The 17,536-nt window shown below is 54.0% G+C and overlaps 4 protein-coding genes across 4 annotated transcripts; all 4 read left to right on the plus strand.

The window, feature by feature from the left end:
• Positions 1-1,959: 1,959 nt before the first annotated feature.
• On the plus strand, positions 1,960-2,957 carry BDZ99DRAFT_116123 (uncharacterized protein). The gene has a single exon (XM_033712473.1). The coding sequence runs from the start codon at positions 2,160-2,162 to the stop codon at positions 2,766-2,768; it is 609 nt and encodes a 202-aa protein (XP_033572208.1). The 5' UTR covers positions 1,960-2,159; the 3' UTR covers positions 2,769-2,957.
• Positions 2,821-4,625, plus strand: BDZ99DRAFT_396787 (uncharacterized protein; the record flags this gene model as incomplete). Its single annotated transcript, XM_033716013.1, has 3 exons — positions 2,821-3,368; positions 3,415-3,988; positions 4,035-4,625. The coding sequence occupies 3 exons, from the start codon at positions 2,821-2,823 to the stop codon at positions 4,623-4,625; spliced, it is 1,713 nt and encodes a 570-aa protein (XP_033572209.1).
• Positions 4,626-5,522: 897 nt separating this feature from the next.
• Positions 5,523-10,123, plus strand: BDZ99DRAFT_511281 (uncharacterized protein). Its single transcript, XM_033724533.1, has 3 exons — positions 5,523-5,702; positions 5,755-6,830; positions 7,005-10,123. The coding sequence occupies exons 1-3, from the start codon at positions 5,653-5,655 to the stop codon at positions 9,803-9,805; spliced, it is 3,927 nt and encodes a 1,308-aa protein (XP_033572210.1). The 5' UTR covers positions 5,523-5,652; the 3' UTR covers positions 9,806-10,123.
• Positions 10,124-14,766: 4,643 nt separating this feature from the next.
• On the plus strand, positions 14,767-16,473 carry BDZ99DRAFT_466887 (uncharacterized protein). Its single transcript, XM_033720886.1, has one exon. It carries the CDS (start codon positions 14,800-14,802, stop codon positions 16,123-16,125), a length of 1,326 nt encoding a protein of 441 aa, XP_033572211.1. The 5' UTR covers positions 14,767-14,799; the 3' UTR covers positions 16,126-16,473.
• Positions 16,474-17,536: the final 1,063 nt, after the last annotated feature.

A 17,536-nucleotide genomic window follows, 5' to 3' on the forward strand; every position in this document is an offset into this window, starting at 1 on the left:
GTTGTAACCGGAGGGTAGGTTAAGAATTATGTTAATAGTATCTTCTTATACGAACTAGATGCTGATTTAAGTTATTGTTTAGTCTGCAGTAGAATGCAGAAGTTAAGGGCCGACGTATGCAACTACACGTTTTGAGCGTGCATATCTTTTGTAGGTAGCAACGAGTTTTTCACATCTAAAGCTTATGCGCTGCAGCTGCAGGGGCACTCGTCGGGACGGTTGCAGAATCAGGTCCGGAGGGACAGCCATCCAGAGCAGTGACCCCTGCTGCAGCCAAAAGCTGGCGCCCAAGCATTCAGAAGGTCGACCACCTATATCCTCTCGATCCAGTCGTTTAACTTCATTGCAATAACTCTGCCCGCAATGTGCGACACACACAACGGATATGCACGTGATTTCTTATATTGTAAGCTTTGACAGTTTGACTTCGGACAAGGCTCTTTATATGGAAATGGAAAGTTTTCGGGAGCAGCAACACAACTTTGATGGAAAATTTCTTAACTACTGTTTTGGACATAGTCAATGTATAACCACAAGAACCTGATTGGTCCATTGATGGCATTGGGAGAATACTGCGCGACGCTTCGTATCAAGCCTAATCTTTAGATCTACTCGCCGTGCACCCAAGAACCCTCCCTCTTCAGCTTGTTCCGCTTTTCTTCCCTGACTCTAGCCACCCATGCTTCCACACCAGCAACAGCACTTTCAGGAGATTTCCTATGCTCTAGCAAAAGCGAGAGAACTTCAGACTGTGTAATTTGTATTCTTAATCCTATCTGTAATGCACATGTAGTGGGAGCCCTAATGATCTTGGCGTAAGTTACACATGAATTCGCCAACTAGACTGCTCCCTTGGACCTCAGATTGTGTATTGTTGTAAGTACCAGTTGAAGTATCGGGCGCCGTAAGTTGGAGTCTTTTGGCTAATTTGTCCCCGGTCATACGAGACTCTCTTTTCAGAGAAGGGACCACAGCAGCAGGAGACAACGGCGGTGGTGGTGGAACCCGCCATGTTGAGGCAAGATATATTTAGGCGAATTGACCTCCACTTTCCAAATCAGGCATGCAAAAAGGGGGCTTGGCACGGACGATTGGCTGAAATTGTCGTTCGCAGAAGCACTTATCCGTGAACTGCGCATTCGCAACCCATCACGCAGGAAATCTAATGAAAGGAGAAGGTTCATACAGCTCTAAACTTGGGGCAGGGGACGTTTATGTCTTAAACTATGGACAGGGTATAGGGCATTATTTGATTCCTACAGCCCCTCTAGGTTACACCATTTCGTCCTGCAGACGATTCAAATTACGAAATGCTAGGTGATTGAAGAATCTCCCATCTAAGGGTGTAATATCTTACAAAGACCACAACATAAAGGCCCAGACGGCATGGATTTGGAGTCTGAAACGTTTGTACATCGCAATACACTACCTTTAAGCTTCTCTGTACAGCCTGACGATACGAGGTAATGAATGCTGCGGAATCTCTCCATTGGTAGAACACAGAGCAAACCTAAGCGCGAAATAAACTCGTAGTGATAGGAAGCAATTGATTCATGCCTTGATAAAACGACGACGAGTGATGCTTTCTGAGAGGTCAGGGCCCATTGCCTGTTGATGTTTCACATGGGCCATAGCCAACCCGAGCATTCAATTGTGGAACTTGAAACCTTGAAACCCAGAACTCAATACATACCGTCATGGTAATCAATCATATCTTTGTCAGCTCAAGCTAAGCCCTTTGTGTTGTGTACAATCTCACGAAGCGTCAGCAGCTATTGCTTGCAGGAGTTGCTTCGAGCCACCACGTGGCCTTTATCGATCTATGGTGCATTAGTCCCGCGATGCAAACAGATCTCATTCTACATACATGCACGACCACCGCCTCGCGAGTGATTCGACGGACCTATTTATTCGCCCTAGAAGCTACCTGCTGGAGAGTACGTACATACCGCCGCAACCCCATACACCACCACGACCACAAGACTTGCATCCCCAAGGAATCCGAGGCCAGTCGATGCGGTTCATTTCCGAGCTGCGTTATCAATCAGCCCCCTTTTTTCAAAACGGCGACTCCTCGAGTCCACTGCGACATTCTCTCGTGGCCCCTTGGCCGTATGCTGGAGATGGAAGGGTGGGCTGATTGCGCAAGCGTCTGATTCATGGCTCCAGCTCCATGTCTCCTGCTGTCCGCATTGGCTATGGCCGTGGTGAGCTTGGAAATGCGGGTTTCGACAGCCAATGGCCAGTCTGGCAGCAGCGCGGAGGCGCCTATATCAAGGAATCGGTCCTATCCGCAGGGAGAGACCCCTCCTTCCTCCTGCAGTGATAGCCCGTCAATCCCATCCTGCAGCGCCGTGCGCCCAGGAGGTGTAATCATCATCGCCGACCTCATCCACGGCGACCCCAGGCCTGCAGCGGCGCTCTTCTTTCCGCACAGTCTCCCACCTGAAACAGCGGTGCACGTCGAGACGCAGCCCCGCGGCAGTTGGCGCCCATTCGCTCCCGTGGCTCCCGCTGGTGCAGACAGAGGCGTTCGCTGTGATCAGCCCTTAGCCTTCCAGAACGTCTGGCTGTTCCTTGCTGACTGGCCGAATCGGACGACAGATCAAGCCTCCGCTGCTGGGGCTGGCTGTGTGACGGCCTTCCCGAGCGTCTGCTGTCACCACTGCTGCACATCACTTGGCTTCAATTGTTCCTCCCATCCTCCAACCACGCCGCGCATCTGCCAGCATCCGCTTCGAGGCCCTCTCGATGAAACTATACGCTGAAGCGTAGGCTCGGTTTCCCTCTCCAGAAGCGCATGCGCGCTTTGGCGCAAGGATGCAGCCGGGTGGCGTGGGGGAGCCTTCCGACTTTCCATCCGCGACTCTCTTCGATGATTCTATCTACCAGCGCGAGGCTCTGTCGCTTCCAGAAAGCAAAAATGAGGATGACTTAGACCAAGAAATACTCGAGGAAGCTCAGCAGCTTGGTATTGCCGTCAGCCAGTACCTAGCGCCAGATCCACACGATATATCAACTGCCTTGTCCACCTTCACCGTCTCGAGCGAGCCCAGGTCTTCCATGTCAGTCCGGTCACACGAATCTCACTCTACAGGATTTACTTCGGATCCTTCCCGAAACTCAAAAGACCAATGCGTAGAAAATCACCCTGCTAGCCCCAGTTTTGCCCCGCCACGAAGCTCTATATCGATTGAGAACCGCGGTTTTTCAGTAGACGGACCCCGCCCGGCCATGCGCCATGCCCACTCGTCCTCTACCACGTCTAAAGCAGGGTCAACTCGCTCCCTATTGTTGGTTTCGGAGAGCCCTGGCTTGAAGCGACGGCGAGGATCCAGCTTGCTCTCCATGTTCCGCCGAGAGTCACAGTAAGTAGCCATTGTGTCCACATCTATACATGAAACTAATCCATAGACAATGCAGCTCCTGCTCGGCCCGTGTTCGCCACAGCCATCATGTAAATCCATTCACGCCACGCCTTCTGTGCGGTCATAGTCTGACGAAGTACGCGATTCGAATACATGTCCAAGACGCCCTCGAACGCCACGACCACGCCCCACCTAGTTGCTGTGGAAGGCCTCTGCCAAGACCAGCGTTGGAAATGGCATTGACCGAGGCAGAACTGGACAGCCTCGCAAAAGCGCTACCATTATCAGGTGAAGCTGAAACCGGAATCCATACCAAAGCAAGCGAGGAGAGCGCAGTTGAGTTCACAAGCCAAGCAGAATCGCAATCTCTGGTATCTCCTGCCGAAAGTGGACCACCCAGTCCCAGTCACCCTGTAAAGACGCCAGAAGAATGCGCACGGCTAGAGAAGGCTATGGAGGACGAACGATTTAGGGCATTGCGAACCCTGCAGACAGAGCAGCTTAACAAGATCGTGTCGTTCGAGGCCAGACAGAGACAGGCCCTGCTATTATACTATGAACAGTCAAGGTCCAAACTATCGTCTGCCTTGGCGCGCAACAAAGCAGAGAGAACCAACCAGGTGGGCCGTTCGTGCTCGTGTGTTTGTTCGAGGCTAACCGTCGCAGCATGCACAACATCTAGAGCAGCTTGAAGAGATGCAAGTTGCAGCAGAGCATGATTTACGTAGAGCCCAGGTGCAAGAGAACCAGAATATGGCTACTGCACTAAAATATATGGAGGCGTACTGCAATGGCCCGAACAGTTCCGAACATACTGTATCTGAAGAAGATCGGAAGAAGTTGAAGCGACAGCACGTCGTCCAAGACAGCCTTCCACGCAAGCATGACAGCGCCATCAATGTCTTACGTTCGAAGCAAGAGAAGGACGTGAAGGTGCAAATACACAACCAGCACACCGAGCTTGTGCAGATGGACCTCGACTTTGAGAAGGAGATGGAGCAGCTTGAGATGAAGTTCCACAAAGACTCGAGTAAGCTGGACGTCCTAGCCGAGGTCCGACGAGGCAAGGCAATTGCTCGGTGGGACCTCAAGGTGGAAATCTGGAGGAGGCAGTTTGAGAAGCAACAAGAGACGTGTTTTGATGGTTCTATTCCGCATCCCGACTGGCCCGCGACCCCAACAGAAGAACCGGCAGGCGACACTACTGCCTTAGCGCCTTATTTCCAACTCCAGCATCACAGTGCGGCAGCGACTTGATTTACTAAGATTTTTGTTTCGGGGGTCCCAGCATTCTCGACCTCCCATTTCGTCCTTGCATAGCGCGGAGTTGCGGCATGTTTCTCTGCATACGTAGCGGTTTTCCTTCTTGTCAATATACCCGGTGGAATTGGATATGTATGAAGTGGGCCTATTGGTCGGGCGGGAGTATAGCTGCCGAGGGAGTGTTCGCTGGTTTAGAAAATTTAATTGAGAGGGTGCTCTTCGACTATCTTCGACCTATAACCAACAAATAGCTAAGTCTTTTAATCAGTATTTTTGGGTAATGAGGGGCTTGATAGCAAGCAGATGTCGAACTACCGCTTGAAGCCAGCATCATTGTTTGCTCGTCGCGTGTGAAATCTCACGAACTTGAATTTGTAGTATCTAAAATCATAGACGTGATAATGTATACAGTATGTAGAAGGATGAGATGACCCTGGGTCCCCTTTTCGTACTGACGTACCGGATGAGATGACGATGGACTGAGAGAGGCTGTGCTCAGCCACAACTAGACTATAAACTCCCTTGGAAGACTGAAGGGGGCCAAAGCTTGCCTAGCACTTCGAGCGTGGCGTTACCTGCTGGCGACAACGCATGCTGCTTTTCTTACACCTCATTGTACATACATACCCGGCAGCGACCGTCGATTGCCTCATCCTTTTCTTTCCTTCGGCTGCCTCTTGCTTTCAAGTAGTTGTCGAGGTCAGCTGCAGGGTTGCAGATCGTCGCCAACACCAAACCGCATCAACCGCCCTCCGCAGCCTCCTTCTCCATCACTGCCCAAGGGCGTCAAGGGCCCCAATCTGGTCTTTCAGTGTGTCCCATTGTCATCGACCAAAACTCACCGCGGGCCTCGAGCATCGTCACCTTCGCGACACGGCCGCTTTGCTGTCACTCCCTCGGTTTATGCGCGCCGCGCCGCCGCAGCCCTCGGGGCATCGCCTCTCCACATCTCCCCGTCTAGGAGAAGCGGCAGTGTCTTTCGCAAAGCCTCGAAAGACACCGACGTAGTAATCGCGGTATAATGTCTCGGCCATACCAATTCGCCGAGGAAAAGTCGACGAGGTCGCCGCTGTAAGAATGTCGTCTGCCAGCCTCACCTATCATTTGGCTAACCCATCTCCAGAGATCGACCCCAGCAAAACCTGTATCCTGCGGGCCAGCCTCCTTCGTTCAAAACAAACGTGAACCGCGCGAAGACAAAGCGATGGGTTGAGGCAAAAGCGGTCTCGTACGGTGGAGACGATTGGGGCGATTACGATGAATACGATGAGTATGGCGCGGATGAGCCGCCTCCTGCTCCTCCATCCAACCCGTCCGTACCTACTGGATTGCGGCAGAAGGGACAAAGCGCTGCAGAGGCCGGAAGGAGCTTCACAGATCCTCAGCCCCCGCGCCAGCCGTCCATACCTCGGAAAAACTCCTTCGATGCGGGCGATGAAAGGAGGGCTTTTTCTTCAGCAGCTCCTCAGGGCTTTTCAACAACTTCACCTATTGATGCGAGCGCAGCGGGCAGGAATGGCGGTTTTGGCGAAGCTGCTCCTTTGCAGAATCAGCAATACGCAGCACGCACCGTTGCGCAGCCACAGCCAATTAATACACAGGTGCCGCCTGGAAGCCGACAACCAAGTGCTTCTCAATCCGAAATCAGCGACACCCCTCAGCATCGTCGAGATTTCTCCCCTTCAGCTTTACCGCCCCCTCTCCACACGAGGGCGTCTCCTGCGCCAGGCAGTGCCCCTGCATCACCAGCAGGAGCACGCTTTCCGCCTCGGAAAAGCAGTATAAGTAACCCTTCGCCTTCTGAAGCACTCGGCCCACAGTTCCCAGCCAATGTGACCACCAGTGCTTCCGCCCAGTCACTACGAGGCCGCACACCGAGTAATCCGACAAAGCCGCTCCCATTTATCAGGCCTGCAGACATATACAAACGAGTGGAAGAGGAGCGTGTAAAGGAGCGCCAGTCCCTAGACTCAGGGCGACCTAGTCTAGACTCCTTGTCCTCGCGGCCTACAGAGGAGCCAACAGCAGGCCGCGGTCTACGGGAGCGCGGGAGTGCTGAGAGCTTAGGTAAAACCGGGAGGCGGCCAAGCATGGAGCGTGGTGGTGAGGCCGGTGAATCTGGTCGATCGCTCCAGCCGCTGGAGCCAGTTGTGGAGCGGAAGAGTGAGTACCTCCCTGACTTCAACCTTGCTAGTCAAGGTCCGCAATCATCGTATTCTACGGCGCAGCAGAGGCCTGCGGTTCAAACTTACCAGCCCATTGCCTTACCTGAGGTGCAAAGAATGTCAGGGTTTGCCGACGATTTCTCGCCCAGATACTTCGCCCCCGACTCTGCATCTTTGCAAACCGCGCCTGGTCTGCCTCCCCAGCAAGCGACCATGGGTGGCGATCCAAGTCTTCGCTCCATGGTTGACCAGGCATTCACCCGGAACGACGATAATTCTATTCCTCCCACACCAGTATCAAAGCAAGACACGTACTCGCAGTCAGGAGACGGAGTATCCAGGAGCAACACTGAAAGCTCCTATGGAATAAGCCCCATAATGAGTCGCGTGCCAAGTTCTGCCACTTCAGCTTTGAAGGCTAAGAACGTGGGTGGTGCTGAAACTTCGACTCCGGCAATTGCAGAAGAGACTAGCGAGACAAGTACGCCAACTTCAAGGCCTCCCTCAGGGGCAATGCTTGGAGGCGGGTATAAAGTCAACAGAAAACCGTCGCCTGCTCATTCTCGGAACGTTTCTTCTGGATCGCTAGTAGGCACTCCTCCACACCAGACGGGTCTGCACACACCAAGTCCTGCAGAGAGTCCAGCCAGGTCGCCAGCCATTGAAGCTCAGAAGGCGATACCAGAGCCTGAAGCCGCTGTTCTCAGTACACTGAACCCACTGCCTCTAGGAAATCCTAATGGCAATGAAAACAGCGTGCTGCCGAACTATGCGACTAGGGAGGCTGATATCGCCACCGTCGCGAAGAGAAACCCAGAAAACACTGACTTGGCGTTGGGTGAGGCGGCGAACGAGTCTCAACGAGCGTTCCTCGAGTCTCATCAAGGTGTCACCTCTGACTTAGAACGAGCCCCGCGGTCTCGATCAGAGTCCCCTAGCAAAGGAAGGGTTCAAGAACTTGCCGGAAAGTTCGACGGCATATCCGATTCGCGCCGAGGCTCTACCCATTCGAGCATCGCATCATGGGAGCGAAGTCAGGAAGACTTGCCCATCACGGTTTCGGCCATCAAAAGCAAACCCAACACTCGTGACTCCAGTCCAGTGAAGGCGCCCTTGTCACTACGCCCGACTGCGGACCGTGAGCCCAGTTTCAGACCTAAATTGCCCGGTCGATGGGAGTCATACGCTACAACTGTACCAACACCACTGGAGGAGCCCAGCAAAGATCGCCAATTGGGCGGGACTTTTGCACAATCTGCTGCAGATGTGGAGCAGAAGAATGATAGGAATGAAGAGGTTGATCTGACGCCGACTACGCAGCGGCGTTCTGCTTCTCCACACAAATCCGATGCTCTCGCTGCTTTACAAGCTGCTGGAAACGCGATGGGTGAAGCCATCAAGGCGTCCGTCGGGTTGGGAACAAGCGACGCAGAAACGGGCAATACGACCTCGAAGGCCCCCCCTGGAAACGTTTTCCTGCGCCCATTGCAGCTCGATAGGACTGTCTCTTCGGCAGAATCGAGCAATCCACCATCACCTCCTCCAAAGGATGGTTCTTTTGAGGACCTGACCCCTGGATCGCACGAAATGACTCCGACGAGGCCATCCATGCTGCCGCAGCTTAGCACAGATCCTTCTGCTCACGATTTGGAAAGTGACAAGCTGAGAAAAGAAATTGTTAGGAGTCTCAGCCCACTAAAGCAGTCTGACTCGTCTCTCCAGCCTGGTGCGCCGAGTCTGAACAATCGAGAAAGCTCGATTCTGCCAAGTGAATATGAGAGCTATTGGGCCGATGGAAACCCGGACAAGGACGTTGCTCGGCAATCTGTGGTGCAGCCAAGTCATGAACTTGGAGCAGTACTAGCCCCCTCGGCTGGACAAAGCACTCCAGAACCAAGGCCTGGTCTTCTGGACAACCGATTCAGCTGGGAACGATCAGCCGAGGCGGGCCCTCAGATCTCAAATGCACCCACGATGCCGACTTCGCAGGCAGACACCGTTGCGAGTCCCTCTACGGCGCGTGCCGACGTTGAATCACCACACGAGGAGTCTTATGCTGGAGTTCCCGAGCCATACTTTGGCCCTGGTCATGCGACTTCGGGCGCACAAATTGTCCCGCAAATAGCGGAGCCGGAAGCAAAGCCTGAGAGTAAGAGTCTGCTCGGCCAGGCTGAAGTAAACAAGAAGGCGGAAAGTCCGGTCCACTATGAGGCTAACGAACTGACCTCGCCTGTCTCACCAAACAGGCCTTCTTCATCCGAAGGACTACACGTCGTGAACTCTGCAGTCGATCCCGAGGCCGTAGATATGCCTCCGCGGCTAGCTGAGGAGGTGGCAGAAGAAAAGGAAGCGCAGCAAAAGTCCGCAGAAGCTCAGCAAGCGCCGAAGCCAACTTCCCACGAGGCTCCGCTGGGTCCACGCCCACCGACAGCTAAGAGTCCACAGCCTATTTCTCCTTCGGGCAAGCCTCTGGGATTTCGAGAAATCCTTGCAATCAGATCTGCCCCGGATCGTATCGCCACCTACAACAGAACACGGGATTACTGGGCAACCACAGATCATAGCTTACATGAATGGATGACGAAGACACTGGCGGCAAACCCTGAACATGCTTCCTTGTCCAGTCTGACGTCGCGGCCGACCATGGCGACTCCAGCTTCAGGTTCTCTGCGTCATAGGCCTACTGCGTCAATTTCACTTTTCGGCAAAAGCACATCATCCAGCGCACCGCAGCCAGCAACTCCATATTACGAGCAGTATAACGCGGCTGCATCTCAGCTGCCGCTTGGCGTCCCACCTACTACTCCTGGCGGTACGCCTTCCCAGCAGACCCCATCAACTGGCGGAGCAGGGACCAGAATTACTAGTCACCAACTTGAAAAGAAGGGCAAAGACTTGTTGCATACTGCTGGGATTTTTGGAGGCAAGGCAACTACGGGAGCAAAGGGACTATTTGCGAAAGGCAAGAGCCGCTTCAAGTCGAGCGGATCAGACAAGGTAGATCATTGATTTCTATTGCCGTGTCTTCATTTCTATTCTAGATTGCAGTGTCGGGTGACGAATCACGCGATGGCGGCTTCAGGGTAGGAAGGGCTTTCGAGAGTCGCTGACCGCTCCTGAGCCGTCGTCGTTTCTTCAATTCCTTTACCTTTTAAATTCCTCTGGGCGTTTTGTCTGCTTACGAATGCTTATCCTGCGAAACTGTATGTCAATGGCCTCACGACCCCGTCATGATTGTGCACACTATCTCATGGGAGACTAGGGCCATGTACAGCTCTTTTCATAATCACAATGCTAATTTATTCTTGTCTCCTTGAACTTTCCCACTGTGAACACGTGTTGATGTTTGTGTGATGTAGGCTTCCCGATCATCCATCTCGTCGGCTCCCACCTCACGCGAGCCCTCTGAAGAGCCCCCGGAATGGGTTACGGCACCCAACCAGTTCGAATACGGAAGGAGCTCGGTCGATCAGGGTGATCCCAAGGACAAGAAACGAAGACTCTCCTCTCCATTCCGGCGCTCGCGGTCACGGCCTTCAAGCACCGTGCTACCCAAAAATCAACATATCGATCTTTCCAATGGCTCCATCCACTCCAGGGACACGCCGCCGAGAGAGACTCCACCTACGGAAGGTAGTCGTCCTCAGTCCTACGCTGCGCCCGAATCATGGGCTACGCATGATCCGCATTCGCAGCACATTTCATGGAACAACCAGGAACGGCATTCGCAGCACGATGTCAACATGACTCCCCCTCGGAACTTGGGCGCGCCTGACAGGCTCGGCGTTCTTCCCTCGCCTGCGAAAAGTGCTTTCTCCCTGGCGCAGGCTGAAAGAGACGGCGAGGTGCCCCCCGTACCTCCGATACCCAGCGATATGGAGAGTTGGCAGCAGCAGCACGAGCGGGAACGGGAGATCCAATCTCATCGCAATCTCCAGTCCGTGATTAGACACTCAACTCCTCTAGTGTCGGATGCTCTGCGAACACAGAGTACGGACCTTGCGCCTTCTCAACAGCCCCTGGATCGACAATCAGAACAAACTGTTGGACAACAGGCTGACACTCGTGCTGCGAACGGGAAGGAAGAGCCGTCCTGGCCACTCGTGTCGAACACACCGATTCCTGATAAGACGGACTCACTCCCACCAGCTCCAATGAGTAGACAGGTGCAGTCATATGATGAAGATGACAAGCCACCGCAGCTTGGTCATGACCTATTTCCTACTTCAACGGCAGTCCTCGGAAACGTGCAAGCAGAAGAAGTCGACGGCAACGATAGACCGCCGCAGCTTCATCATGAGGCCTTCCCCGCATCAGCGCCGGCGGAGCAAATACGTCAACCAGTGGACGTTTCCCCCACATCTGGACCACAAGCGTCTGATCACGGCGATATCTCGCCCGTCGTATCCTCAGATGATCACGACGCCTCGGACGATGATGACAGAGCACCCCCGCCTTTAGATCTAGGGTTCCTCTCTAAGAACTCGCAGCCTACAAGGGACCGCCTAGGAGATATAAGTCCCGTTGTTGCGGCTCGTCAAACAGGCTTCGCTAGTGACCAAGGCCCAGTTGTCGTTCGGTCAAATGTGAACGAAGACACGTCGACTCCGGCAATGCGCCCGGCCTACGAGACGGAGCAGATTGGCGTTGGCGACGTGTCTCCCGTGTCTTCGCATGGCAATAATTTTGCTGGAACGGCGGCTGATGATTCTACGCCGACTAAAGCGGGTGTTGGGCCGTCAGACGGTCGTCCCGCTGTCATTGACGCCAACACTATCGCGCCAAAGCCATCCAGTGCCTCTAATGCGGCCGCTGTCGCAGACATAACGTATAAGAGTGAAGATGACTACGAGCCGTCTAGGTCCTCGTTGGACTCATGGGAGAACGGCAGCGTCGTAGAGCAGCTGTCTCTCCGCGACGATCGCCCTTCTGCTGGCAGGCATCACTCTCAAGAGGGAGTTGCGACAGCTGTGACTCCGCAGTCCGCTAAAACCGTGCAGGTTGGAAGTTACTTCAGACCTCGCGCAGGCGAGCAAACGCAGGTGATCGTACAGCAAGCCGCGCAGACTGTACCGCAACACGAACGACGTGCTCCTCAGACTGTAGGTCGGGAGGTACCGCAACTCAGTCAAATCTCAGGGCTTACTGAGACCCATAAGCGCTCTCAATCTCTGCTCTCAACAATCTCCAAAGCGGTCTCTGCGGAGGGCGCTGCAGACTCGCCCGTGTCCGATTTTTCAGGGAAGGCGGCAGATATACCCCTTCAACCGCAGATACTGCATGTTCCTACGCAACAAAACAATAGCGAACATCTCTCTCCAATCCACGACGACGGCTTCGACCTATATGCCGACCATAACGGCATCGTCAAGGATCTACATGACGAGCGAACTGGTGAAGCAGTGAGGATTATGCCTCCTATGCCCTCCGCCCCCCTTCCACAACCACCTGTACAACAACAACCTCCTCCTGTTTCCATTCCCTCTTTGGAGCAAGAACCCCTTCGTAGTGCGGAGTCGCCTGTAACCTGGCGAGGAGGGCACATGGGGTCAAGGCCGATGAGTTTTGTTTCTCTGCCACGAGATGCGAAGGGCAGACCGCAAGAGCAGATTAACCGCGAGATACACCCCGAAGAAGGCGAAAGAGATTTAGTACCTGAGCAGCCAGGGTCGCCGCAGGCGCCCGCTTCAGTGCCGCAGACTTTGGCTTCGTCTCCGACACCGCGGAGGCCCCAGGAGGAGATCGGGCATGCGGCACCTCCTTTGGGTCCACCAGCTCCAGGCTTTGCACCCCCTCTAGTAGCCTTGGGTGCCGCTAAAGCAGTAGGACGAGGTTTGACTGACGGTGAGAGACAACCACAGGCCATTGCTCCGTCGCAACCAATTGCGCCAATACAAGGCCAGCAGGGTCCTACTCAAGGTTATAGCGGCCAACCATCACCACCGCCACAGCAGCAGGCTGTGGGACAACTGTCTCCTCAGGGACAGCCTGTACAAAATCCTAGCAGGCACGATCCTATAGCGCAAGATCCGAGACTACAGGACCCGCGATTGTTGTATGATCCCGAGGCACAACAGTCACAGACGCAAGATCCCCGAATGCAAGACCCTCGGATTCATGACCTCAGCTTGCAGAACGGAAACCCAAGGAATCAAGCCCCACGAGGTCAAGCTGTGGGACCTATGGGACCCGGGCAGCCAATATTCCGTGACCCACGACAGCAGGGTACTACCCAAGATCAACTTTACTCCCCTCAAGACCCAAGGCTGCAAGGCCGTACGCCCGTTCAACCACTGCCCCAGGACCCTCGGATTCAAGGGGTCCGTTTTCCCCCTCCACGAAATGAATATGAGGCCCAACAGCAGATGATGGTTCGCCAGGCCATGGATCCTCGTCTTCTCGGCGTAGAGTACCAACTGCCTGGAGTAGGACCACCTGTCCGAGAAGGCCAGGCCAACGTACCAGATGCCGGACGTCCTAAGCTTGGATCAGTTTTCAAGAAACTTGGTAGTCGACAAACGCCGCCTCCTGCACAGGCAGCTCCAAACAATCGTATAAACCCCCAGCTCACTTCTCCAGACGATCAACACCGTGCCTTCTCATACCAGTCTAGCGTAGGAGATCTACCGACTGAACAAATGAAGGATAAGAAGAAAGAGCGCAAATCAGGCATCTTCAGTACATCGAATAGTCGTCCTCAGAGTGTTGGGACCGCGTCGCAATTCAGTCAAGAGAGCCGGGTCGCGCATGCCGCAGATTCTCGCGTGGATTTGAGGTATCCAACGAGCCCAGCACCGTTTAAAGGCATCCCTCCACAGGTCCCACCTCCAGGCGTGCCGCAACCTCCTAAGCCTCAGCCGCACCGAGCGTCCACTTCCATCGTTCCAGATGGTGGGAAGAAGAGACGGTTTTCTGGTCTTGGAAGCTTGTTTGGAAGGCATGGATCGACGGGTCACGTTCCGCCTACGAAGCCCCAAAAGCTATCAAAGGAGGAAAAGAAGAAGCAAAAAGCTACTGTTCAACAACCTCAGCAACTTCAGAATCCTACTCAAGGCTACCAACAACCTATTCAAGGTTATGGACAACCGCCAGTATTTCAACAGCAATATGCGCCTCAACAGCCGCGAGCTGGTCCTGGGATGCTACCCCCACAGGGAGCTCAGCAGCAGTATATACCTCCTCCACAACAGGGGCTGCCTCTACAATATCAAGTTCCTCAAGGAGCTCAAGGATACGGCCCTCAGCGCACAGGCATACAGCCACCACCAGGAACTCAGGGATACGGAATGCCTGTTCAGCAGTATTACGGACAGCCTCTGAATCCCTCGGAAGCATATAGACAACCACAATCTCCACCATCTGCCCAGAGAGGCCAGCAAGCCCATCCTTTCTCACCTCAGGCTTCCTCAGGACCACAACAATATCCAAGCGCATATGGGGAGACTAGACTAATTGCTCAATCTGCTACCCAGCAAACCCCTAGCTTTTCGCCTTCTGTGTCTCCTGTCCCTCCTCAACAGTTGAGACAAATGAGCCCCCAGAACCCACACCCTGGCCCTCCGCCAACAAATCCCTCATTTGAGCATACTGTAGGACGGATCAATGAGGAGGGTGATACCCCTCCGCCTGGTGGCTTTTATGCCCCGGGCCGCTTTTCCCATGGCCATGGAAACGTCGGTTATGGAGCGATTGCCCAGGAAGCTGCTACATCCCCTCATCTCCAAGATCAACGTCGTGTTTCGTCCCCATCATCAGTTAGTGGCTCGACGAATGGCTTATCTTCTCCAGTATCTCAACGTAGTGTCAGCTCCCCGATTTCTGAGCCACGTTACGAGACACCTCAAATCCCTGCAGCATACAGCAATGGTGCCACTAGATATGCTGATCCCACATCTCGCACGCCGAGCCTTCCAAATCAATTAGCAACCACAGCGCGGAAGTCGTCCTCTCCTTCGCCTTATAATGGCCCTGTCCGACAATACTCTGACCCCCACAGGCCTGCTATGGGGTCTCCTCAGGTGTCAGGCCAATCGCAGTATGATTCCGCTGGAGATCATCGCGAATCGTCTTCTCCGCGAGTGGTCTCACCAGTATCCAACCCCTCGCCGGGAATGCCGCCTCAACAGGTCCAGCAACGGAAGAGTCCAGGTCCCAGGATGGGGAGTATCTCGGAAGCAACACGTAGCCATCAGGAGCGCCCTTATAATATAAGTCTTCCCATTGATGAAGGCGCAGAAAATGAGGCTGCATACATAAAGCACCAGCAGATGCTACACCAGCAAATGGAAGCAGAGAATCAAGCTCAGGCAATGAGAAGCCGGAACAGCCCGTCTCCCCATCCACTCCAAGAGTACGACGGGCCTACCAGTATTCAAGGCACAACAGGACCACCCCTCGCAGGGTTTCGTGAGGTACTGCCGAGACATTCGCCGCAACCCTATCAAATACCTCCCCCTCAACAGCCGCGCTCAACTTCTCACCCACAACAAATGCAACTTCAACAACATCCCCATTCGCGAACACCAGAACCAGCTCAGCCCGCACCCATCCGCCCCTCTCAGCTTCAAGCCAGTGGATCAGTGCAACCAGCAGCGTTTCCGCTACCAAAGTCGCCAGATCCAGCAAACGCAGCAAGCCCAGTCAATCCTATCACGGCTATGCTACCTCCGCCGGCTCCCCCAAAATCGCCACATGGTGAATTCGTACCCCACCATCCCATCGACGTCGCAGCCGATGAAGCGCCCCCTTCATACTCCACTCACGAGCGGCCAGACCAAGCCTTCAATGACGAGAAAGCCGACCCGGCCCAATCACCAACACTGCAACCACCGTCGCCGCAGATGCCGCCACCGTCGCATATTCCTACGCCTCAAATACCCCAGCATCGGATACCCCCGCCGCAACAAGAGTACGTCACCGGGGATGGCCCGAACGAGCGCGGACGGAAACCCTCCCTCTCCATCCTCCAGCATCCCCAACCCTCCACCATGGCAGCCTCGCCGGCGCGTTCCTCCACCGACATGGGCTCTGCGATCTTGCGCCAGCGCCTCCTCGAGCAGGAAGAACGCGAGCGTGTCGAGCGGCTGCAGAAATCTGAGCTCCAGCGCGTGGAGAGCGAACGAGAACGCGCGGAGCGGGACCGTGCGAGGGCTAGAGCTAGGGAACTGGAGCGGAGCCGAGGGAGCATGAGGGGTTATGCTTTAGGTTCGACAGGTTCGAGTGGGCAGAGACCCGTCGCGTTTGAGCTTAGTGCGGAAGAGGATGAGCCCATTATGCGGGGAGTAAGTTATCCAGGTATGGAGTGGACGCCGGCTTGGGAGGGGGATTGAAGAAGTTTGCTTTGATGGGTGAAAATTAAGCCAAAGGGTGCAAGTCGTGTTGGTTTCTTTTAATTTGTAGATTTGTACAGGATGTTGATGGGGAGTGTATAGTAAGATCCCATCACGAGTGCCATTTCTGTTCATGTCTTCTTTTCTTCTTGACTCCTCAGCATTGCTCGAGCTCTTAGTCTTTTTGTCCATTTCTCTCAGTCGATCGGGATTTTGTTTCTTTTTTGAAAGTGGATTTGAGCGATCGCGCACCTCTTTACTGGATACCCTCGTCGTGTTCTGAGGCTCTTATCGTGGATGATGAGACAGCTCTTCATAATGTTTTTAGGGAAATACCACACATCGATCTTTCCCGTCTCGTTCCAATTCTCGTATTTAGTTTCATCTGCTGCATTTGACCACCGCCATACGTGTTCATTCATCCATCATCGTCAGAGTAGTCAACAACGTGCTTACGGCGACGCGTTCACTCCCTAAATCATCGGCCTCACTGCTTTGCTGTTATGACCACGTATGTCCAGGGAGGACAGCTGACGCTACGAAATCTTCGTCTACTTATTAATAATCTCGCCAGGAGATTTTCTTCTTCTCCATCTGCATTGCTACCTTGCTCACTTAACCCAGCAAATCTTTCTCGGTATCCATATTTTTAACCTTTCATTATGGCACCACCGTCGAGAGGCCATGGGGGTGGATCATCTTCAAACCTCGCCACTTGGCAGGACATTGCCCAAATGATCACCGACAGGCGCTGCATAGGCTGCAAGTCTAGACTGGCTACTGAAGACAGTGTGACTATAATGTTTAGACGCTGGTTGGCGAGAGAATGTGAGTCTGCAACCTGCACACAATCGTCGAAGGATACTAACTTGACACCAGCACTCCCTACCTCCTATATGACGTGCTCGAAATGCCACAAGCAATCTGCTTGTGTTGGATGTGGCTCAGCAAACACTGGAAAGCAGTCCCACACTCGAACTTCCGCACAGGGAATGAATGTTACCTGGTGCTGTGATCTTGGAAAGTTATTCATCATCTGGGCGCTTCTGTGCGGCCTCGATCAGGAGTACGCCTGGGATTCTCAACGCGCCGCATCCCTGGCAGCACGACGCCGACCAGGTTACAATAGGGGCACAGGTGTAGGGTACGGTGGCACTGGCGGCTCCCCTATCGGCATTCATGGTCTGCGTCTGCGCCCTGACCCGTCCCGACAGCAAGCCGAAGTCGGCAAATACCAGGCGAAAGTCACGGAGAGCAATTGGGACCGCGGTACCGAAAAGGTGTTTGGTCTGATGGCCGTCTTGTTGCCATCCAAGGATCGCAAGACTGACTTCGACACCAACCCCCCGGCAGGCCTGGTCTCGATGCTTAGGAACAGTATGATTCTAGACAAGTTTGCGGAGCTGATCCG

The sequence above is a fragment of the Mytilinidion resinicola genome (assembly GCF_010093595.1).
Source record: "Mytilinidion resinicola strain CBS 304.34 unplaced genomic scaffold BDZ99scaffold_19, whole genome shotgun sequence".
In the NCBI taxonomy this organism is placed as follows: domain Eukaryota; kingdom Fungi; phylum Ascomycota; class Dothideomycetes; order Mytilinidiales; family Mytilinidiaceae; genus Mytilinidion; species Mytilinidion resinicola.